At 44.1% G+C, this 26095-nt stretch overlaps 1 protein-coding gene across 7 annotated transcripts in view; it reads right to left on the bottom strand.

The window, feature by feature from the left end:
* The window catches only part of LOC108934708 (transcription factor SOX-6-like), a 158269-nt gene that overhangs the window by 65475 nt on the left and 66699 nt on the right, over positions 1-26095 (bottom strand). For all 7 annotated transcript variants that reach the window (XM_018752755.2, XM_018752760.2, XM_018752756.2 and 4 more), the window contains one exon: positions 5557-5646. In XM_018752755.2, coding sequence (XP_018608271.2) covers positions 5557-5646 — 90 coding nt within the window. The remainder of the gene's footprint in view (positions 1-5556; positions 5647-26095) is intronic.

Genomic DNA, 26095 nt, shown 5'->3' with positions numbered 1-26095 from the left:
GTTCATCATCCGCCCAGGGGGACAGCTTGATTCCGAAAAGGTTAAAACCTTCCATGTCAAAATGCAGGCTTCGTTCCAATTCACCAACTTCAAATATATACAATTATATGTTTGTTAAGAAAATGCTGGAGACATAAACCAGTTAAAGTGAAATTAAAACCGCCCTTTCAGAGGGGGGGAAAAAAGGAACCCAGCAGCCTTGATTCACTGTGAATGAATGGGCTCAATTCAAACTTTGCCAGGCAACTGCAGAGATGGTTTTATGAATCTTTACATCCACAAGTCCTACATTCCAAAAGGGTTTACAGTTAACAATAACAAACTCTTGTGCAGAAACTCCAGAGCAGTAGGGGATTTTGGCTGGAAGGTGGTGATATTATGTTAGGTTTTCCCCAGGTAGATTTCCTCACAGAATAACCAGAAATTTGTCAAACGAAAAAAAGAAAAGAAAAAAAAAACGGAAAAGAAACCTGCGCCTTAATGGCAGGTTTCTCTCACAGTTTATTGACACTCTGACAACCTCACATTTTCTTTCCGATTCGAGTGCTAATGAACTCACATATGACTGCAGAACAAAACAGTATGTGAAAACAGATAGTTGGAACTGATGATTAATATTGGCTTAATAATATTGGAATGTTGAAAATTACAGCACAGATTGAAATCTGCAGATTGTCAAATCCACATGAACTGATACTATGGTGTAAAAGAGTTTTTTAGACAATTTACTCTTGCTAATAATCTGAGAGGATTGCAAATAACAAGAACAAACGTTGTTTTCCTTTCTCTGTTGTAGCAAGGCACACTGACACAAAACTGGATTGAGAATTAGTACTGCACTTAATATCAGTGATTTCTCAGATTTGAGTTGAATCACTGAGAAAATTTTTTCCGTTTCAATATAATTAATGCACCCTTGTTAATGACTCTTTGTCAGACCTATACTAAGAAACCAAACAAACTGTAACGTACTACACGTACTATAGTCCTGCCTCAAACCTTCCAATTGAAAAAGAGAAAATTTTTTTATTTTATTTATTGCAAAAATAGCTATAACCATATATTACATTTATTCATTTAGCTGACACTTTTCTCCAAAGTGACTTACAATGTTAATCTACTTACAATTATTGACCTATTTATATAACTGGGGAATTGTGGAGCAGTTTTAGGATAAGTACCTTGCTCAAGGGTACTACAGCCAGACGTGAGACTCCAACCACCAGCCTTTGGGTCCAAAGGCAGCAGCTGTAAACACTACGCTAGCAGCCATCCCCCATACAACAATACATTCATAACATTTACAAAACAATATACTGAGAAAAATCAGTCTGGGTGTCACTGGTCACCAAAATAATATCGCAATAAGAATTATTACAGGTAAACCATTACCCAGTATTGCAGGTAGTTCTACTACCAATGCCTTAGTGTTGCCATGGGAACAAGAGATCTTGACTTGTACTTGCATTTTACATTGACCTGTGCGTACCCACACTCACACAGCTTCTTTTCATACAGTTGATATCACCAATGTCTCTAGAAATATATGGAGTACCACAGGGTTCAGTACTAGGACCAATACTGCTCTCTCTTATAATACTACTACAAAGGCTTCTAAAGAGGCACAAAGTAAATTATCATTCCTGTGCTTATGAGTCCCACATGTTTTCACTGACACAACTAAATGACCGCACAAAACTGATTTGAAATGCCAAAAGAATGAATGCTGTCTGTCTCTGAACTTGGAAAAACAAGGAAGAAATAAAGCAAAATAAGCTGGATATGAGTTTATCTTAGACCATATCTAAGGTAGGTATGAGTTTGTTATCAGCTAACAACTGTAAGAACTAGTAACTTTGCATGACTGCCTGGGAATTGAAGCAACTTTTTTGACCAGGATCTACCCTCTGTGTGAAATCAGTGGAATTGTGAAACTTCTTTGCAATCGAAAATTGTGTTTCTTCAGCTGATATGGAAGAGTTATTCTATAGTCATTCGTCTACGCTTTGCTCTGTGAGGGTATAAATATCCCTATTACCAAATAAAATCTTGTTTACTTAAAAAGCTCTGCATGGTTTATGTTTTATTTATCAGAATCCATTTATAAGCAGAGGTCAGAATGCTCTCCTTAGTCAAAGGACGCAGGCTTCCTAGGATACATGGGTTAACGTCTTGTAGGTAAGCCTTTAGTTATCAGCCATTTCAACAGTCTAGCAACAAATTTTAAGAACCCTCTTTTAGTCAGTGCATCCAGATCTAGGATTAAAGCTCACTACGTATGAGCTTTTGGCCTCTGAGTCTTCACCATTTGTACTGCTTGAAGAGAATATTAACAGAAAATTACTGACAATTAACTGCTGACCAAACAGTGGACATTCGGACAATCATTGACTTCCCTAGAAACTTATTTTATTGGCTTTAATAGATTTTCTTTCTCTCTTCTATTGCCTTATGGGTTTTCCCTTCCCTGTTACTGTGTATCATTGTCATTACTAATTCTACAAATTTCATTATTCACTCATTCACTCACTACTGACAACTGCTTATCCTAGGGCAACGTAACTGCAGTACTCGAAGCGTGTTCGGGTGACCAGTATTTTATTATTTTCAAGGTATGAAACACGAGCTAAGTATAATTATTCACTGCACAAAGAAGTGTATTTTGTTCTTACCGGAACCTCCCAGCAGAGCAGACAGAACATATTGAGTACGAGCCACCGCAGCATCAGCAGCAATAGTGTGTTGGGTCACGCACCGCCATAATCACGGCACTGGATGTGGCACCACGACAGACCGCCATCTCTTTAAAAGACAATAATTAAAGAAGCCCGTACATTTGATGTACATATTGCTATGGTCCATACCAGATGTTCCCTCCACAAACTTGGGGTGAACTCAAACTAGGTATCTAACGGTCCTCCCTCTAGAAAAGCTAACATTTGACCTGGGTCACAGTGCAAATTGTGTAATAGTATTGAAATATTGTAATTATCGCATTTCTGTTTTCTCAGTTCACCGATTCTGTCTCTGCTGTGACTCAGTTCTGTTCTGCTGTTAATGAAAAATAAAAATCGCAATAATGATTAAGTATTGAGGCTTGTTATGTCACAATATAAGTCGTGGTTCTGTCCGCAAACACTTGCACAGACGTTCACGGTCTGTCACAGGTGAAGCCCACGGTGTCGACCGCACAGAGACGGCCGCTGCTCAGCCACCGTGGTCTTTAGCCAGGTAGGCCCCAGCTTTTGGAAAAGGTGGCAAAGGTGGAAAAACGCATGTGCAAGTTATGTACAAGCTCATGCAAAATTCATCTGTTTATTTTCTTCCTTGGGGGTGCGGTGGCAGAACAAACTGTTGATGGACAGGAGCAGAATTTCACATTTCACGCACTTGTAAGGCAGCACCCAGCCATCTGTCCTTTGCAGCACTTGGAATGAGACAAGAGTAGGTGGGCCACACAATGGCTCTGGTTCCAGATTAAATGGGAACAGACTTCAAAATGTGTCGCAAGGCCGGTTTGCCACTGGGCGTCTTTTTATCTACGTGTCAGCCATTATCCACGACTTACTTCCATTAATTTAAAGCTACAGGCATTGTCTGGCCTTTATATTGATTTTAACCCAACAGTGAACGTGGCCTCTGATTTATCATACCACTTTAGATCGTAATCGCGCGGCGTGTTCAGCTTGGTGTCTTTGTTTGTGCTTTAATTAAGGGGACCTTGGGCTTCGCCAACCCCGAGCCTCCTTTTAATTGCCTGTATTTACATCGGGCTGACTTCAAACACACGGAAAGATGTTTGCAAAGGGGGGAGCACAAAGCGCTTTGAAATGTCTACACTCGAATGAAATGGCATGCTAATTAAAATCCTAAGGCTGCCAGTGTGATATGAAAAGTGTTTATAGACGCAACTTCGGCTCCTGGTTCGGCGTTCTCGGAAATCAATACAGAGGAGCCAGCGCATGTGAGAACGTGAATCATTTATCACCTCTACCTGGGTCGAGCGCGCCGCGTTCCCTCGCTGCGTTTGATTCATCGAATAAAGAGATGCCGCGTGATTCAAAGCAGCACACTTCACAAAAGCTATATCACTTATAACAGCTGAAATCTGTCATTTTCATCAACGGTCACATGCACTGTACTGAGCTGGGGGGAAGCAAAGTTATTCCACTAAAGGCTCCTTTCGCTTGATGTTCACTAAGATTATTCAATATTTTGACACATATTTTTAGTGTACTGTACAGGTTTGGGCTTTCCAGCACGTGGGATAAAACCAAGTCCTGTCCCATTTTATAGGAAATTTAACAATGAAGATTTTCTGTCACAGGACATGTTTCAACAATTTTATGATACGTCTTAATTAAATCACCGCAGCATTTATTTGCAGCGACCTGTGGGCTGAAGCTGTAAGCACTGTGTGAACAGGACAAACAACTTCTGAAAAAAAAAAAAAAACAGCTTGTAAAAAAACACAACAGACAGTCTCATGTGTCTGGGCAGCTGATAACAGAGGCGGAAAACTTCCTTACTACTTTGATATTCCTCATAGAATTTGTTTTTATTCATTCATTTATCTGAAGCTTTTCTCTGCAGCAACATACAGCGTTACATTTGTATACCAAGCTGCTTACAATGATTCACCCATTAATACAGGTGGGTAATTTTTACTGTATCATTTCAAGATAAGTACCTTCATCAATGGTACAACAGCGGGAGATGGCATTTGAGGCTGCCCTTTGGTTACAAGGTGGTGGCTATAACCTTTAGACCTGCTGCCTATGGTTCAATTTTAAAACCCTGAGCTGTGACAGATCATTTCAATAGTCAGTCTTGGGATATTTTTGTAACACAGTGTAGAATATCGTTTTAAACACACAGAAATACTCAACTCCAATAATAGTGTGCATTTTGGTGCCCCTGGTTTCCAGCTTTGGCCCTCGGTATGGAGGAGGGAGGGTGTGACGGAGGAGCCAGACCCTCAGGGCGTAGAGGCCCTGGCTTATCTGGGAGCTGGTCCTGTTCCTACCTTCTCCATGTCAGCAAAAGCCGTAACAGCCAGTGCTAAGGACGGAACAGCGATTAATTCCAGACCTCAGAGAAACCCCCTTCGCCTCCAGGAAAAACCGAGATTTATCGAGGAACCTGCAGTTCCTCCCAAACAAACACCCTCCTAGACGTATAACCTCCCAGGAATACACCCTGTCCAACAGGAGGTTCACAGCCTCTCCGCCTTTGTTTAGAACCAGCATGTCTTGCTGTCTAGCTCTACTCAGTGGCACAGCAAGAGACATTTACCTGGGCACCAGGTGCAAGCTGGACTCGGGCGGTACGCAGCTTTTGAGGCTCACATCAATCACACGGGAGGAAAGATTCAAACAAAATGGTGCTTTGGCTGTTTTAATAGTATGAAAACCAAGTAAGAGGAAGGAATGAGAGAAGAGATTTAAAGGAAAGTAGACAAATCTGGGGATGAAACCCCTGCATGTAACCGATATGAGTTTGGTCCCATCCCATCAAGAGACACTTTAGATTTGGCAAGCAGTCCAGCAGGCTCACCTTTGACATCCCCGAGAAGATCAGTCGTGTTGAATCTCTCCATTTTTTCCTTCCAGTCTTTCGAGAGCAGTTTTTCCATGCAGGAGGATTCTGGGGAGGAAGCAAAAAACAACATTTCAAAACTTCTTAATTTCCCATAAGAGCGTCAATATCCCAAGGAGGACATTTGTAACATGGGAGTATGAATCCTCTGTCTATAAACACACACTCTGTGCGTGACTGTTATTTTTACAAGCACCACGGTGATAAAGCTGCATTACAGTTGGGTGATTCTAAAGTACACGTAAATCAACCGGCTCTCACTGAACTTCATGCTGGACCTAATGGAGATCCAGCAGAGTTAAGAAAGGCGACAGCATTTATTTGAAATTTCTGGGTTTCGCTTGTAGATGCTCAACTTGAATTCCTAGGCCAAGAGAAAATTACATTTTATTTCACAAACTTGTTCACAACTTAAGGGGGTGACGTGGGTTGGACTGGGTCCTGCTCTCGGGTGGGTCTGTGGTTCGAATCCCGCTTGGGGTGCCTTGCGACGGACTGGCATCCTGTCCTGGGTGTGCCCCCTCCCCCTCCAGCCTTGCACCCTGTGTTGCCGGATTAGGCTCCGGTTCCCCGCGACCCCGTATGGGACAAGCGGTTCAGAAAGTGTGTGTGTTCACAACTTGTTTCTGTAATAGTCCATTCAAAACCATACATAGTCATAAACCCTTGGGTTGTGTTCTGGTCAAATGTGACACTTTTATCTCTCATAAATGTGGCTTGTTTCATCCAGTCATCACAAAGGTATGACGAGATCTGAGCACAGAATTGTTCAGTTTCATTACATTCTATCTGTTTTGGGAAACAACAGAAATGAACACATGCACACCCACCCATCCACCCACACCCACACACACACACACACACCCACCCACACACACAAAGCCGTACCATTTCGGGTAAATGAGAAAAAATTCCAAAAAGAAGTGTAGAACTTGTGATAACGACTATAGCTACAGTTTGTTAAAAAGTGAAACACAACATCAGATGATCATCTTTGCTTTATAATGTTTTTCTAACAATTAGAAAGGGCAGCCAAATTTTTACGGGAAAGGCAAAAACTGAAAGCTGTCTCAAACACAGCCCAAAACTCTGTTCTGCTTTCAGTGAAGTTTCCTCCTGTCTTCAAGTTCCTACTGGGTTTGGTGAGCCAAAGGTGAGAGCGAAGCATCGGTGTTGCCAAATTGAATTGGTGTGGATAAGGGCCTTGATGAGAGTTGTGGGACGGGAAGAGTCTGTCGGCATGCGCTCGCAGCCAGCAACCAGGAAGGCCATTAACATTAGGCCAGCACACAATGAATCAGAGAAAGAATGGTTGGAATCTGTCATTGGGCCGCCTGATGGAGAACACACCGCACAGGAGCCAACCAGGGCTTCACCCCCCATAGCACCAAGCTCAGAGGTCAGCCTGTTCCCATCCAGAACAGCCCCTTCACCCCCTCCCAGGATCCCCAAACAGAGCTCTCAAGGACAGTGATGGACCATCACCTAGACAAGCGCCAAGGAAACATACACCGTGAGGACACCAGCTTTGTCCAGCTTTGGTTCACAACAAATGGATGTCCACTAGAAGAATCTGGTTATCCTTCATGAGGACCAGCTCTGGTCTTTACGTGATTCCAAGGTTGTTAAAAAGTCAACATTTTTGAAAGTGTGAGCGAATGAGTGTATGGGGTATGAAATATCATTAATTCATTTATCTGACACTTTTTTCCAAAGTGATTAATAATGTTGAGCTACCAACAAGTATTCACCCCTTTAGCCAGCTAGGTAAATTTTAGTGGAGCAATTTAGGGTAAGTACCTAGCTCAAGGGTGAAATAGTGGTAGGTGAGATTCAAACATGCAACTTTCACATCAGAAGACAACAGCTCTGAAGGTATCAATAAATCATCATCATCATCATCATCATCATCATCAACAACAACAACAAGTCATTCCTTAAAACATGATCAATAGTTACTTTGTGATAGTGTGAGGCAGTTGTTGAAATGGCAAAGTCGAATTCTTGAGCGGTCAGATCATTAGGCAAAAAATAAAGAATACCACATTCAGTATAAGCTTTAAAACAGTACACTCTATTATCAAAGTGCCGTCAGAAGCCCCTGTCCCATGAATACTATGTCATGGCTGTTAAGAACAGATTTGTTCTTTTTGAAAAAAGGCAAGAATAGACATTCTTGTGCTCAACAGATGCCCAGGGGCTTTGTATTAAATGTTTAAAGTGCTTTCCAGACAATTGCTCATTTGAGAACGAGCTGAAAATGGAATGCATAGGAATCATATAATGTTTAATTTGTTTATAAAATACGACCATAGTGACGACATTCAGTAAATATGTCCTTACCAGACATCTGTAAATAATCAATACAGAAGCAACTGTGCCTGCATTTTAAGGCAGAAGGTGGTTAGAGCCAATCAGAATGTCCTGGGTTCGATTCCCATTCCTACTGTAGCACCCTTGACCATGGTCCTTAACTTGAATTACTCCATGTTTAACTGGCTAAAAAATTAAGTGATTATACTAGGTGCATTGGCACTGAAACATTATGAGTCATGTGGGAGAAATGTATCAGCTAAAGAATAGTTAACAATGTAAGTCATATCACAAAAAGCATGATTAATATTAGGAGTTCTTAATTTTTCTCTTTTCAGTCAACACACATGCGAATAACCAAGGCCCAACATCTGACTGTATGTATACGGTGTCTGCTCATGTTTCTTAAACTGAAAGTTTCTGTAAACACTGCAGAGCACTGGGAATGGGTATAAAACAGAATTAGAGGTATGATTTACTAGAGCCACTTAAGGAAGAAAGTACAATCTGTTACTCCAGACTACATCTGTATTTTGTTCCATTGGGTATCAAAGAGGAAGAAATACGTCCTTCGCTTAATAAACAAAAGTGTCAAGGCAGAAGAAGGGAAAGAATCAGAAGTCCAAAGAAGGACACATCTCCCACTCAGCATGGTGTGTGTCGTACTCGGCGTTTAAAACTCAAACACTCGTTTCGCTGTGCAGAATCGCATCTTCGATATTAACATCTGTCACCAGAACCTACAATCAAACACGAAAATCCTCGCTGAAAGTGCTCAGCATGTTGTTTGCACGCACGTGTGTAAAGAACGATCAGTCAGCATTGCGATTTTGTTTGACTTGCTACTTCCTCCATCAGGCCAACAGGGCATCTCAAGCTTGGGTCACCGTAACATTATTTATGCTTTATTGACTTCCCAACACACAAACATGCCACTTGCTCCTTTAAGCCAAGGAAGAGATGAATCAGTGTCTGTTAACTCCCCCCGAGCTGGGAACACGGTCACACAGAAACGACGTGAGCATGTGTTTAACCCCCCACCATGTACTCCTCTCCAAAGCACAAACCAAAAACCCAACTTTGGGACAAGGTGCTCCACCCATCAACAAGACACCACAGCCCATAACAGACAACGAACAAAGACACAGGTCAGCATAATTAATTTATTGAGCTGATGCTTCTCTTCAAAGTGACTTACAACACACACACACATTTTCAGAACCGCTCGTCCCATACGGGGCCGCGGGGAACCGGAGCCTACCCGGTAACACAGGGCGTAAGGCCGGAGGGGGAGGGGACACACCCGGGATGGGACGGCAGGCCATCACAAGGCACCCCCAGCGGGACTCGAACCCCAGACCCACCGGAGAGCAGGACTGTGGTCCAACCCACTGCGCAGCCTCCTGACTTACAACATTAAGATACTAATCTATTTATAGAGAAGGGAAATTTTTACTGGACCAATTCAGGGTTATGACCTCCTTCTACAGGTACTGCAGAAGGAGCAGGATTTGAACCTGGGTTCTTTGAGTCCAAGGCAGAAGCTCGAAACACTATGCTACTTTAACAATAAACAGGAAGGCCTCTGATGGGGGGTGGCAAGGGCACACATATGCTGGAGCACACGGGAGGACGGGAGGCACCATGGCAGGCGCAGATCCATACGTGGCCACAAATGCAGTTCAAGACCCTTATTACTAAAGAATTCGCCAACTGCTGGAGATAATGAGGTGCCAACCCTGGGCCAGGCCTCCAGGTCGGGCGCCTCCTCTCCCACTCCTCTCCCGCGGCTCCATCGCTCCTCTGCCACTCCTCCAGCATTCCTCCACATCACCTCACCAGCACAGAGCATGTTATGCAATACATGGGGGCCAAATACACAACACAACAGCAAAAACGTGGAACATGAGGAGTGACATGGGCACTTCCCAAAAGCCTACTTTTTCATAGCTGGAGCTATTTTCTTAAATGTGAAGGAGTTGTAAATAACACTTTAAATCACTGTTGAGGACAGGGAGAACTCTTTTCTATTTGTCTTTACTGGTTTATAATAAATAACTGTAAACTGGTAAAGTACCAAAGAAAAAAAAGCAACATGATAATTATTGCCATATACTCTATGTTTTATATTAATAGCTCAGATTCTCTCAAATTCAGAACATTACTGATTAACATATATCACGTAAAGAAACAGTAATGCATTTCATTGATGATAGGAGATATTAACATTAGAAAAGTGCAGGGATCAAGCAATGTTGTGGTGTCGCTACGTTAGAAATCCTGCATTGGGAGGAACTATAAATACATTGGCGGCCTGTTGTGGTAAAACCAGACGCATTACAAATCCCTTTGAATTCTGTCCCGGTTCCAGTGGAGTCACTGCCCTTCGGTTCTCTCTCCGGAGATAAAGCTGGTGCTTTATCTGGAAACCTCAGTGCAGTATGGATGTGGAGGCACCCATTCAGACTGGAGGAGAATGGAATGAAAAACACTCACCACTTTGCGCCTCTTATTTACATTTTCCCAAGGTCCACGCCGCAGAGCGAGGGGGTCTCTGGGGCGACGGGCAGAGCGGAGTCGCGGAGAGAGCCCAACTGCTCCAGACCCGGCCCAGAATCCCCGGTTCCGGGGACGCTTGGGAATGGGAACGAGGGGGCTAGCTTGGCCGAGCAGCGGATTCAGACTGGGCTGAACCGTCTGAAATAACCATGCATAAAATAACACACGCTGGAACCGGGTCCAAAGGCTCTCCCCGGAGGAAAGCACAAATCCTTTGCCGAGAGACGCCGAAGAAAGCAACAGAAGCCGCGGAGAGTTGTTTTTAGAAAGAGACATGTGCACTTGTCTCCACCACGTGCGCCCCACTATCTTCCTGGCAATCTGTACCATTTAACTTGTTGATACAACTATCATATCACCTTTATGACTACAGGTAAACATAAAGATCAAGATGAGCAGCGTGTGCAAATGCAGCGCAGGATATAGGATATAAACAGATGCCTAATTGTATCCATAAATCCTCCTGCAGTCAGAGTTCTGGCATCGAGTTTGGTGTAAACATAGTTTTCATAACCTGTTGGAGCAGAGAGCCAAAGCAGAATGTTCGCGCTAAACCACAATCACACAATAAGGAGGGAACAGAAATGCCGACAGCCTTATATGACAGAGCGGGCCTTTCGCTGTTCTATGTACAATAAAGTAATGAGACTTTTATTTTCAGGGAGGAAAAATCTTATCCTGCAACAGTATTTCATTTAAAGTGCATCAAACCGTACATGGAGGTTAATAATCTAAGAGCCAGCGAGATCTAGAAAACTTATCGAAACATTTTCACTAATTTCCAGTATTCTGGTGTAGAGAATGTGTATGGCATATAAGAAATAAATAAATAATGCTCCGACTGAAATGCCCATAAAATCCTAAATGAATATTTCCGTCGCTTATTAGTCACCGGGCATAAAACTCTCCACTACCGTACATTATCTAGATACTTTACATTCGAATGACAGTGACCATGTGCGTCGAGAGACTGGCCAGGAACAAATTCAAGACACATGTGACACCTCGTTCCAAGCGGAAAATTCTGCAGCAGCTGCCAAAGAAATACTTTCCGGAATCTCCTCTTGGGTACTCGGTGGGAAGCGCTACAACGTGCGCTGTATCTTCTTCTTTCTTTCCGCACAGACACCCAAAGTTGCTAGGTGGCCAAAGGGAGCGAGCGACACCTCCGGTCTCAACGGATCCCGTTCAACAATCGATGGGTCTTTTCTCCAGCGCGTGGGCAGCGGTTGGCTTCCCATGGAAAGGTCATCATCTGAGGCTGCTCTTGTCCTTGAGAGCTGTGCACGGTGGCCCGGTGCCAGCGCATCTGCCAAAGGGCCCGGGCCTTGCGCCGGCGTAATAATCGCCCCCCAAACAGGAAGCGGAGCATCCTCCTCGTGAATCCACACGCCGGGAGGATATCACATTTGAGGGCCACCGCTTGGCGGATCAGCGAGTACAACTCCGTGACCGCCGCCTCCTACTTAACCACTGTCTGCACAATCGCAGCTTCTAGAATAAAAAAAAATTCTACAGGCAAAAGCGTTATATTTTGATGCCAGCTCTGTGAGTAAAAACATCATCATTTTCAGGGGTGATTGGGAATTCCCTTCGACATCATTCGTTTGTATCAGCCCCCTTCCTTCGAGGAAAGATGTACTGTAATTATAAAATCCACAATCGACCGACGTCGGACATATAAATAACTTCCTCTAGTAAACACTGCAGTATGAAAAACGTAACATTTTGGAAGCTAAACAAGAGCGAAATAATGGAAAGCAGCAGAAAATATAGGGTTGGTCTCAATGCTGAATTCCCAGTGCCAAAAAAAAAAAAAAAAGCACAAATAAAATTGTTTAAGATCAGACTGCTTAATGAAAGCCTGGCCCCTTTCCAGTGTACAGTCTCCTTTCACATCTTCCGCATCTTCTTACGAAAACAAGCCCCGACGACGGCACAAAAACCTCCGGCTGCGGGTGCGAAAACGGGCACCCCGCTCAATCTTTTCAATATCTTAATCACCGAGGCACTAAAACAAGACGCCATCACACAAAATAAAACATAATAATTACGAGAAGCGCACCGAAACGGGAAACAACGCGAGGAAGTGTGTTTTGTCATTCCGTCAGCAGTCGAGCAGACAACAGCGGTTTGATGCGCCAAGCGGTCCGCAGGCCCCCATAATCACGGCGTCATTGAGGCGAGGACAAAAAGGCCGCTAATTGCAAGGGAGCAATCGAAACGTAATAGGTTATACACCCGGGCGACATGGCACAATATGAACGCCAAAAACAACATTTTCCGCGTACAACCGAGCACCGACGCTAAATTTTCAGGCAATTACCTTCCTTCTTTGTCGGCAGTTTTAATAACCTCAATCACTTCCACGAGACTTTTTGCTTTTTTTCAGTTAAATCATTTGGGCTCTTTAACATGCAAATGCGGTGGCTGGTATGCACGGGTGAAGTGGTGCCTCTCCTGCGATCTACTGGCGCATTGTGGAGCACCTGCGCCTCGGGGAGGGGCCGCGCTCTCACACCTAATGTTGCGAGCTGCTCTACCAAGCGAGCAGTCACCTGTGGAGGCTCCTCCGGTCGCCAGGTTCAGCTTACCAAAGGCAAAAATGTTGACGGTCCCAGGAAGAGGAACCCGCAGAAAGGTCTTTAACTGAAAGAGGTGGACTATGAAAAATGAGGCATTCAAAGAGCATCCACCCTCCCGTGACCCAGCTTTCCATCATCACGCTCCCCGCCGGGCAAGGAGATGGGTCCGCTGATGGGAGACCTTTCGGGCCCCGCATCCAGGGGTCCGAAGGTCCGACGCTCCGCCTGAATTGACACTGCGGTGAGTAAAATGGCTTTAGACTCATCATCTACTGTCTGCACACTCGGAAGAGGAAATTCCACTTTCCGCACCTCTTCTTCGTATCTTCTCCTGTTGTTAAATGAGAAGTTGTGCAAAATTGCATCATACTCTATGCAACTGCAAATAATGACAATAATGCACGAAATAAATTTCCCTCAGAATTATAGCACGTCATTACGTGGCCAGACAAGGGTATTAACTTCAGATTGGGTAAAGCTTTTTTAACCACTGTTAACGCTGTGCGTCAGCTCGCTCCTGGACCTTCAGAGTCTACAGCTCCTGCAGGAAGCATCGAGAACAAACTGGCCCAGTGACGTGTCCCATCTGAAACGGTGCAAGATGTCTCGTCTCCACATTTTCGGGAAAATCTACCGCGAATCAGTTTGCTGAAGTGATTGATGGTCATTTAATGCCACCCGTTTGTGTGTCGATCTTCAGAGTTCTGGCACAGAGAGCATCGACCACACTGCGCTAACAAAACGTGTCTTGGCCATATCGTGTTGGGATTTGGAATGATCCGGAATACCGACGACGAGCTCCCGAGTTAAAAAGAGACACCAACGGGAAGAGTTGCTAAAAGCTGGCACCATTGTGAGAGGGCGTCTCTGGGGCTGTGCTGTAGGACTGGGCCTCCTTTGATAAGAGCGCAGCGTTTCCCTGGCTCCGTGTGGGCAGGCCAGGAGCTCGTGTACCCACCGGGGAGGGTCCGCGGAGGGGAGAAGGAGGCTTCCACGGCTGGCCTGCCAATAAACATCGGGGAGAGCCGGCCAAAGAACCGGGCCGCATCCCGAGCCCTGCTGATGAAAGGCATCCTGGGCCGGCATGCGCCGCGCCTTCAGCGGCCATATGAAAGTACGCTTCGGAGGGGGGGCGGGGGGGTGCAGCGCACCCGTTGGCTGCGTGGGGCGACGTTGCTGAATTATAAATCTGAATGATTGCAGAAGCAGCCAGTGGATACCGCAGGGCTCTCCGCCGCCGGCCCTCCAGTCACAGCCTTGGACGGCAGACGGTGGATGGGCAGCGGAGGGGGTCAAAACAGAAAGAAGAGCCTGAGAGCACACAACGTGAAGGAAAATATATGTTAAGAAAAGGAAAAACAGTTTGGGCACACCGAGCGGGGACAGGCGATCCAGAATAAACTCACATCCCGAGCCCCCAAAACTGCAATCTCCTCTAAAGCCGGAGACTGGCAGCTGGCACAACAGCTGGTGAACAGGATTAATGTCAGAAGAATGAAATAAAAGTGAACATATGTCCGAGCCCGAGGTGCCGCGGCTGCGCGCGATTCTGCCCCGATGGACGCCATGTGTACAGCTGGAAGGAGCGGCAGCTTCGCGGCGCCGACTGCACAAGGTCACTTCTGAGGAGGAGCATCATTTAATGCTTGGATGGCAAAATGAACCATCTTTTTTTTTTTTTTTTGTAACAGGAGAAGCATATGTCCACGGAGAGACATCAATCGCTTTCTTTTCATTCAAGAGCGTCTAATAACTTCAATTAATATAAATAAGTAAATAAATATGCTGTGACAGGATTTTTTTAAAGAATTCAGTAATAATAATAATAATAATAATAATAATAAATTAATGGAGTTAAATGCGCACCTACCCCAAATTAAATCAAGACAACTGGATGCTCCGCATGCTCGAAATCAGCAATGATCCAAAAACACTTAAATAAATGAGTCTTTTTCTGCGAGGGGAATTAATTACAAGCGAAATGCCTGAAGACGGGATGCAGGCACGAGAGGCACCGCTGTAGCCAGCCCTGGCAAGGCCTTGGGCGCCGGTGAAGATGTGCCACTGCCACAGACATGCGGACTTCATTTTCATTTATAATTTCCATTTGATGTCAGTAATCATTAGGGCCCACACACTGTAATAAATCATGATAATTTCACAGGAGAATTAAATTACTAGATACCTTGCAGAAGAACCTGTTTTTTTTTGTACCCTGTAATCTGACTGTCAGACATGAACTCTTCTGCTAATCATTGCTCCAAAACATTTGAATTTATTCATCTATGTTAAATTAATAGAAGTGTGGGGATAATGCAGCGAACAGTGATCACGGAGGCTTGGAGTGATTTGCTAAATTAATGGGTGTCTGAGACGGAGTACAAGGACTAAAGGGGGACTAAAAAGGATACACATGAATAGATTAAAATATCCAGGGAAGCAGGGCGGCTGGCGTGGCACTAGAAACTTTATTTCAATGCAAATGCAGGGCAACTCAGACGTGCTCGAGAGCTACGCGGAGAACTCACATCTAATCATATCAAAGAGCATAATATGACAGTGACAGACACAGAAAAAAATAATAATCAAGCATATGAAATGTGATGTGTCCTGGTTTCGCATCAGTAAACTTAAAGGAGAAAAATAGGTACGTGTGTTAGAGAAAAACAGCTTGAAAAACTTTAAGCTGTATTAGATGTTTTATCAGGGTTTGTCTGTAAAAATATATATTGTGACCCACTAATACGCATATAAGTTCACCTTTTAGACCTTCTCACATTTCGCCTTGGCTAAAAATTAAAATGTACAGTAATTTAATTTATCATCCCATAATGTAGGCTTTGTCCACCGAAGTGTCAGAGCTCACAGCGTTAACACTTGGCCTGGTGACTCTAATCCCACACGAGTGGTTTTAGAGATTTGTTTAATTTGTAGAACAACACAGAGAAAATTCTACACATCTCAAAAAAAAAAAAAAACGGACATTACACAGCGCTGGCTTAATACATATACAGAATAGTGTGATGTAAATGTACTAGTGAATGATGAACTTGCAAAGGGTTCCACTTTATATGACAAAAGACTTGTGTCAGAAAAAAAAATTACAGACTGATTTAGAGTGCATCTTTTAATACTCACCATCCATTCTTCTTATTAATTATGTTGTTTTCATTATAAATTAGTTCATAGCATTTATTCATTTAGCTCACACTTTTTACCAAAGTGACTTACATTGTTGAGGTATTTACAATGATTTACCCATTTATGCAACTGAATAACTTTACTAGAGCACTTCAGGATGTGCTCAAGGGTATCACAGCTGGAAATCAAACCTGCCACCTTTGGGTCCAAAGGCAGCAGCTCTAACCACTACGGTACCAGTTCTCCCACTATAGTTATAACCAAAGAAGTATAGCAAACTAACTATGGTTACTTATGTAAAACTACACAATGAAATTCAAAACTTGTTTTATCCGTCTTCTGTGTTTATCTGAAATGAAGGCCTTTATCCATTCATTTTTGTGACACTTGAGTTTCCCAAGGAGTCTGTATTTCGATGGCAGAGTAACCATAGAGCTGGCAAAGGTTAAGCATTCGCAGTTCCAGGAAGTTCCCTGGACGACCCATGGGCCCGCAACCTCAATGCCCTACTGTTCCCCTGTTCCCCGAGACCTCCGTTACTACAGGGGTCATGTTCGCTCCCCTTTTTGCACATCCCTGTGTCCTGCCAGCACCGGACCGCGTGGGCCGCTGTGCGGCCATGCTTGATGGGGGTTGGGGGTATGGAGGGGGTGGTCTGCCTTTTTCAATGAAAAATGGATGAATGATTTTGGACTGTCACAGGTCCCTTTGATGCACGTTCCTCTCTGGGAGTCGGCCAGGTGATGTCTTGTCCGGGGAATCGAGGGACATAAAGTAAACGAAGACACTGATGGATGCCCCTCACGACGCAAATAAGGAATGGCAACGTTGTGCTAGATTCAGAGTATGTCTGGGGTATTTTCCCACTCTGGGATTACAAATTAAACGCTAAATGCATACCATTAACCAGCCACTGGAATTTAATGACCTGTAATGGACTAAGGGTGCGGAGGGAAACACCATTATTAACAGTATTATTAACCACTTGACCACTGCAGACTTCAAATTACACAAGTACCACTCCCAGAGAGGTATGTTGCATGCCAAATAATTAGAATCACCAGCGCTCAGGCTTTACCGCACAATAGAACACGCTCTGTTCCTTCCGATGTCTTATTTCTCATTTAACCTTCCAGGATGTTACCAGAACAGGCAGACATTTGTTTAATCAAAGGCAACTAGAAAGTCTCTTTGTTCCCCGGGACCTATGTGAAAGCGATACCTGAAATATTCACGGTAACATTTAAGCTAAAGAGAATGTAAATATGCACGCGCGCAATTAGCGTGAATGCGAATGAAAACCACCAGTTTGGTTGGTATCCTTGAGGTGTGCCTGACGTCTTTCAGCTCTGCGACGCGCACTGTGCACAACTAAAATCATTAGTAAATCAAATGTCTTGAGTCCTGGGTATTGGTTACAGTGACGCTATTTTGATCGCTGCCAGATGACACCCCGTTGTTCACCTCCGTGCATGCGGAGAATGCCTGCGAAACAAGCTCCCCCGAGAGGGGGACCTCAGACACGGAGACTTTCGGCTTGACCCCGAGGACGACCTCTACCGAAGTAACAGGCGTGCCCCGGGAGCACGGCTAACATGTGACCCTCCACTTGTGGTCCCGCTCGCAGGGGGAAGCGCGACAGCATCTGTTCCCCTTCGCACCCGTTTTAATCTTCAGGAGAGAGCCTTCTTATTTTCGGTCAAAGCTCCATAACACAATGACAGATTTAGGGCCATTAATGGAGCCCTGTTTTCTCATGTGTCAGCATTTCACTAACCGGATTGCAAAGGGTCACAGAGTGTAACACTTCCATTAAAACCGCTGCAAACGTAACCCCAGCCCACCTTCTTCTCCTTGCTAACCCATCGGCCCCCCATCTGAAATGTTGATTCAGTCACTGCCGCATCTCAACACCAGAATCGAGTGTAAATCCCATCAAGGCTATTTCCTTAAAACATGCCAACAAGATACACCTCAAATGTGGGTTTGCTTCTGTTTGCCCTGAGTGTGACTGGCCTCCCAGACGCGACTCTCTCCTCCGGTCCGAGAGGTTCTGGCCCGGCGACAGCGATATCGGCACAATACAGTTGTTGTGCCCGACTGACATAGGGGGCTGGGGGAAGGGAGGCAACAGCTGATACCAGAGAAGATGGTTTCTGGAATTCTCTGCAGCAGTTGTTACCATGGGCTTCTCAGAATGTGGGAAACGGGAAGGTGGATCGGTCGCATCGAGGACCCACACGTTTCAGGAGCAGCTGCTCCGTCCACTTGTTGCTCAGGGCCAGGCGAACCTTCGGTTACTCTTATTACCAGATGAATAATTCAGTTCGATTCACTTTTATTTATAGAGCACTCTTCTCACCAGGGTGACACAGAGCACAGAAAACAGTTCCACGGAATGGTGCAACACATAAGGGACCGGCACAGTACAGATATCCATTTTCTAAGACAACAGACGTACATAATCATTTGGATAAAGGAGCTGCAGTTGAGAAGAGGAAAACAAAAACACTCCCGCCTCTGCGGAAGGGAAGAAAAATCGACCGTTGTGGGTTCAAGTACCAGTACCAGTGGTTGCTCACCCCCAAGGCATTCTGGTGTGGTCACGGGACCTGTGTGGATATGGCTGGTAGAAAGACCAAAACGTCTATCAAGGCAGAATAGTCAGACGGTGCTGAAGCCGTTGTCAAGGCCAGTGGTTGTCAGTTCTTTAATTAATGGTAGGCAGTCATTGGCCACTGAGCACAGAATCCAGTGGTTGACAGATCGATGCAGTAGGTGACCAGTCCTGGGGGAATAATTCACCGTCTTGTAAAATCACAGCACAGGAGAGGTTAGGAGTTCCTCCTGAGCCAGACCAGGATTGATTCTGTTGACAGGGTTGATTGTTTTTGACCGGTAAGTTTCTCCGCAGAATGAAATTCAGGATCCGTGAACAACATAATATGGAAGGTGCTGACTTCTTTGTAACGGGTTTGCGAATCACTTTGAGTGAAGTGCCCACGGTTTGCAACTCAAAAATCTGTTTAACATCTCCTGCCTGGAGTAGCACTGGGTTTGACTGACAGGGAGCAGAGAGGAGCTTTTGATCGCCCTTCCTAAGAAGCCGTACCTGCTCAAGGTCCTTCAGCCTAAGCTATTGTCAGTTATTCAGATGACAGTGAGTGACTAGCGCACGGCTCCACAAGCAGCACGCGTGCATGTACACAACCACACACACACAAGTGCTGATTAAATACATCATTTTCTTCTAAAAAAGCAGGTTGTTAGAATCAAAGGCAGGTAGAATGGAGCCAACATGTGCAAAGGAAGAGGAAAGGGAGAAGCCGGGAGACGAGAAACACACGGTCGACTGATGTTGGGCCAGTCTGTGCTGCCTGAGGGATCCGCGAAAACAGGAGGAAAAGGTAAGAGCTCTGTATTTAATGTGTAAGTTCACGTCGGCCACGAGCCAAGAAATTAAAAAGGCTAATGGGTCTCCAACTTAATTGCATATGCATTGAGTCGAGGGCTTATGCCACAGATCATTATAACAAAGATCCCTGTTAATTAGGGGATAAAACAGTGAGCAGACTGCACAGGCAGTGGAAGGCTACTGCTGCTACTTTATTTTTCTAGCAAACTTCTTCAATGAGTAATAAAAATGCAGCCTTCCAGCAATGAGAACCAATGTGCAAAATCACAAATTTGTTTTCGTAGGAAAAAACACGACTAGTACTGCAGGTGGAGGAAGGTAGGAAGGTACTGGGCACTGACATGAGAAATAGACCAAGGCCACTGGTAGGAGTTATGAAGGTTTAAATAATATTTACATTTAGTTATTTAGGGGGGCGTGGTGGTACGATGGGTTTGGCTGATGCCCACTGGGTGGCAGATCTGGGGTTCAAGCCCTGCTAGGGGTGCCTTGCGACGGACTGGCGTCCCGCCCTGCATGTGTCCCAGCCCCCCTCAGCCTTGTGCCCTGTGTTGCTGGGTAAGGCTCCAGCTCGCTGCAGCCCTGCCCGGGACAAGTGGTTGTTGACGTTGGTCGGGTTTATTTATTTAGCTGAAACCTTTGCCCGAGGTGAATTAACAATGCTAGATTTCTATACTCACATACATACAGACACAACGTCTGAAGCCGCTTGTCCCGAGTGGGGTCGCGGCGAGCCGGAGCCTAACCTGGCAACACAGGGTTCAAGGCTGGAGGGGGAGGGGACACACCCCGGACGGGACGCCAGTCCGTTGCAAGGTACCCCAAGCAGGACTCGAACCCCACACCCACCTGACAACGAGACCCGGCCAAGCTCGCTGTGCCCCCGCGCTATTACACCGCGATTTCTATAATATTTCTATAAATTGCATACAATTATTTATCCATTTATACAGCATGGAAATTTTTACTGGAGCAATTCAGAGTGAGTAGATGGCTCAAGGGTATTACAAAAGGAGTAAAGACTTGAAATCAGTTTCCTCACTTGGAAGGCAACAACTCTATCCTGTATGCTACTTGATGTCTCATGAAGCAATTTCTTGCACTAGTCCTACCATCATGGAAACCGCACTCCTACTCGATGTCCAAAGTTGGAAACAATTCTCCTCCACCGTGAACAAGGGAAAGCAACGGAGACAACGTGACTGGCAGAAATGATGGCGGCAACATCGAACGGTCTCAAAGAAACGGAGGTGACGTGAAGCAATGCGGAGAGAGTAAATGCGGAGCAGTCTTTGAAGAACAGCTTATCTCTTGGTTTACTGAAGCTCTCCATCACCAAACAACCAAGTTGTGATTGTACTTCCGGACTTTCTGGGCTCCAGCTGTTCGGTGCCGGCTGACTTGGCTTTGAAGCAGTGGGAGGGGGGGCCTGGAGTCAAAGACCCCAACTGTGATCTTAGTGTGACACCACCAAATTCAGCAACGCTCAGGATACAACCTGGAAGAAGTTCCACTTCAAAATCGGGTCTCGCTGTATTATTGATTCCTCATTTGTCAGGACTCCCATCTCAGCCTGCCTCCAAGCTCAGCTGCAACATATCCACAGGCAAAGGATAGGACGCTTTTGTCCTCTCTGAAGTGTTCAGAGAACCACGTGGAGCAGTGGCAAATAAGTGGGGGTTATCACACACACCCAAAAACAGGATATGACAATTATTTCTGTGTACAGAACACCACTGTTCCAGAAGGAAGAGCAATTTGTGTAAAATATTGTCTTCACAAACTCGATGTTAGTCCAAAGCTCCAGCAAATCTGCTCTGAGATAACTGGTCCCTCAACGTGCGAGAGGAAGGCAGGCTGCAGTCGCGCTCGTTGGCTGCACACATCACAGCAATGGGCCTGCGACGTGGCGACATGCCTGAATCCCTGGCTCCTTTTTCACTGAAACATGTAATGCTGTAATTCCGACCAGCCAGGGCATAAGCGTGGATTAGAAGATAACAAGCTTTTACCAGCGGCCAGAACTACTCCTGGCAATACAAGAATGCTGACTAACTTGGCAGAGCGGGACTTCCACTGATGCCCGGGCTGTCAGATGCCATGCGTCGCTTCCTCGCTGGGGCGAGGCCCTGCGGACCGAATCGCTCGCAGCGTCTCGTAACAGAATTCGGAAACGGAAAAGGAGATAACCGTCAGGGTTAAATATTTGAGGCACGAGGCAGTGCTCCTAAAAGCGGCCGCTGCAAAACAACAAAGAAGTGTGTGTGTGTGGCGCTCGCCCGTCTCACACGTTTCGAACACAGCGCCGGACTGCCAGTGACTGAATAAAACGCTCTGAAATAAACTGCAAACGGTTAAAAATTCAAGCCTTCCACTTGAGTATTTTGACTCCTCATAAAAGTAAATAGCCACTTGGTCAAGTGATCATTTATATTAATTCCCATTTCATGCCAGTAATAAATTAGCCCTGGCTGTAAGTGTATTGAAAGAATTCACCTTGGATTTCCATGACCGTTTTTTTTTCTTCTTTTTTTTTTTTTACTTTTGCTTAGTACTGCGGTGAAATACATTCTCCGTAACTCACAATATGTAATCCATTTACAGTGCGTGGGAAATAAACAGTAAAACAATCATTAACTTACTTTTTACAGTTAAGGTGACTGTTCAGATTAATGCATTTCTCAGTGTCCGAAGGACACGACCATTCATTAGAGCACTTTAAGGACCTGCTATGGAACGGCACGACGGGTCTAACTATAGAGGACACGCTTGGTGCAAGGAAGAAGCCGTCTGAGGTTAGTGCAGTCAAGAAAACTTGCGGTCTACCTCTAACGGGTTTTATTTAATTTGATCGCAGCAGCCACTCCCTAAAGCACACATTTAATTAAACGTTCTACCAGGAACAGGAAGCTGTAAAGCCAGAGGAGGAAACTTGTGTCATCATCGATTAAGGGCCGCCGCTGCCACCACCTCATCAAATGCCAATTAAGAGTGGTCAATCAGGGCAACCACAAACAGAATGGGGACCAGTTTAAAACTGAAAATGGTGCACGTTGCTCTAAAGGGAAGGAAAACTACACATGCATAAATTTGCCGTACGAAAATGACCAAATGTCTCGGAAGCCCTTCGCATTTTTAAACACACATGATTTGAGGAAAAAAAAACTAATAAAAATAAAGATTAATTTCAAATTGACCCACGAGAACGATGCAGTAGAACATCACCACTCAGCAGGGACAATCCCACATGCAAACTCGGGAGATTATCTCGACGGGCCCGTGAGTGTCTTTCCTATTATAGAGCACTTAAAACACGTGTGACTGTTGACAAAAGCTGCAGAATTTATAGGGTTACACAAGAATAAAGAGCAGCTGTGATTTTGTGGAAAGACAGATGAGAAAAACTAAGGGAACACATGAGAGCGCACACTCTTGTACATTCAGATCACCTTACAACGTTAGGTTTATACACTAAGTGACTTATGATGATTTACCCAGCTGCGTAATTTTTACTGTATCAATTCATAGCATGTACTTTGGTCATGGGAACTATAGCTGGACCGGGAGTCAAAGCCAGCTGCTCTGAGTGCAAGATAATGTCTCTAGCCTACCTCTATGCTACACTAATTTATAAAAATTAAAGTGTATGTAATCAATAGCATGAAATAAATTTAAAGTGACCATATTAAATATATTTGTAAAAAATCAAATATATTAAGTATATTGGAAGTATATAGCTGTAATTATAGATGAATTACAGTGCTTCAACACGGACTGAAGCCAACCTGTACGTTCATCAGCAGTGGGCGTTTATGAAATACATCATACGTCTATTTCCTATATGCGGTCATAGTGTCATAGTAAGACCGTTCATCAGGGTCACGAACAACGAGTGAGTGAACCAGATGGTTAGATTTAACTCGAGAGTATATTAACGATGGACTAAAATTGACCATTCGTGTCTGAAAACGTGGGACAATGTCCAAAAGTGTTAGATCTAACTAATGCTTCAATTCCATTGTTCATCTCACACGGGACAGGAGAGAAGTATCAAAGACTGGGAAATAATGATTTCGGAAAACAGAGGGGACAGAAGAACTACAGGAGTGAAGCGGCAGCAAAGCTCTCGGGCATTAACCCTGAGCAGTCTGCAGCACTCGGCCAGCTTTCAGAACATCGGCGGCCTCTCGTCCAGCGCGTTGCGAAACAAAGGGGTCATGTTGGTGAGCTGATGGGGCCACGCTGGAGACAAACTGAGGCCCCATTATGAAGACCAGATTAGCACAGCTGTACAGCGCTCTGAAGCATCCTCTCCTCGCAGCGCCAAAACGCCGCTCGAGATTGCCAGCCGCACTTGACCGCTTAAATTGCCTCGACAATCGGCCGTGCCAGCTGGGATGTATTACCCTGCCCCTCCTCGCCCCAGCCTGCCGCCACTGCCGAGCCGTCAACATTTCACAAGCCACACGAAAACAGAAAACAAGAGCTGAAATCAGAAAGGCCTTCTTAGTGCCGAACAGTACATCCACCGCAGAGCGATGGAATACAGCGTGAAAAACAGGAGTAAAAAATGCCATTCAAATAGAATAAATATATTAAAATGGTATTATAAACTAGCACGTATACTGTATTTCAGTAGACACATGCATTTATAGACATGTCAGCAAAAGTAATTTTTCAATGTAACTTGTGTCGAATTTAAATGATTTTACTGTAAAGTTTTTAATGATTTAGAATAGACTAATATAAGCTTTCATTTTTTAAAACACTAATTCCTGTAAAATTATTTAACGTACGAAAGAATGAGAATTTTGGCATTCCTTCCTCTGTAGGTGTTATGTTTTAGTTTAAACACTACTTCTATGAGGAATGCAAGTGAATAAGGAATAAAACTCAAAATTAGAATTATGCTTAAAATTGGCAAACAAGGGAGTGAATTATTTCTGTTGAGTTGGTCTGTTCCAGCAATGGTAAAACTCACTTAAACAAAGACTGCGGATGGGGGGGGGCAGTGTTTGCAACAGAAGAGGAAGACTTAATTTGAAAAATTGACTTATTTATTCTGCTGATGAACTGCTTAAGCTAAGAGCTCCCCAGACAATCAATGTGACTCTGAGATCCCAGGGGAAGCGGGCATTAAATTGTGTGCGTTACAGTTAAAGCACTAATTAAAAATAGAGTAAATGTTTCAGCTGCTGTTCTGAACGTCTGGTTTTATGTTTAGTTCCTTTTCCACAGCGGAAAACATCCACCGATTTCAAAAAAAGAAAGGTAATGGCAGGCACGGAGTTGTGCTTTTGTCGTCAGTCCACCGTACGACAAAGTGAGAGGGACCTAAGCGGCAGTCCTTTGCCAAAGACAAGGCACGCTCTCCAGGTGGGACATTAAAGCATAGTACGGCACATCAGATTCCCACTGATCTCACACCCATAACGACACATAACTCCATAAACTCGCAGACTAAAAAGTGATAACATGAAAAAGCACTCTTGGCATGCATGGTTATTTGAAGGAGTTACCATTATCTAAAGAGTTGCCCTTAAATTAACTTTAGAGTTCCTGGTGAGTGAGTGTAAATAACAGTTTCACAGGAACCGTATAAATGTTTCACAAAGGAAACGTTGCAATTTTATTGTTGAAAATACCTAAAAAAGGCAACAACTAAAGACTGTAGATCTGTAAACACTATGTGATGTTTGAGAAAGCCATAACTTTCATTTCAGACAACATGTCATTTCTACATGTGTTAATTTTTTTTTAGTACCTAAGCTTTTCAAACGTAATCATAAACAAAATAAGCTCAACCCTTGATTCACAAATTAAGTTAATTTTAAATAGTATAGCATTGTATTAATTTTGTTCAAGGCAATTCACAGTGTGAGGTTTGTACACTAAGCTACGGAAAATTTGTTACCCATTTATGCAGCTGGGCTATTTTTACTATTTTTTATCATTTCTGGGTAAGTAGCTTGCTCAAAGGTACTACAGCAAGAGCGAAAATTGGAATCTGTGTCCTTTAGATTGCACCGTGATGACCACAACACCACAACAAATAAAATGTTAAAACATATTAATTGCTTTCATCAGTAAATCAGTATAACAGCATTCAATAGAATAATGATCAAAGAAAGCATATAAAACTGCAAATTTGCTGTGCCTTATAATTATTTACGACTTGGCATATTATGTTAATGCTGTATGATTAGTACATTTGTTGATCTCATTACAATACAGAACTACAGACTGAACTGAAAATTATTAGTCACTACTTATTCAACTCTTTTCTCAATGGCAACGCACAATGTTAGGTCTATGCAATAAGCCACTTACAATGATTTGCCCATTTACACAGCAGGGTAATATTTACTTTCTCAAATCATGTTGATTCAAGGGCACTACAGCAGAAGCGGGGATTTGAACCTGGGGAAAAACACGACTATAACACTATAGCACTCAGTGAAACAACATAATTGCCATTTATTAT

This window comes from Scleropages formosus, chromosome 11 (genome assembly GCF_900964775.1).
Source record: "Scleropages formosus chromosome 11, fSclFor1.1, whole genome shotgun sequence".
In the NCBI taxonomy this organism is placed as follows: Eukaryota; Metazoa; Chordata; class Actinopteri; order Osteoglossiformes; family Osteoglossidae; genus Scleropages; species Scleropages formosus.
Note: the sequence above shows the minus strand (reverse complement) of the source record. Positions and strands in the feature narration are given on the sequence as shown.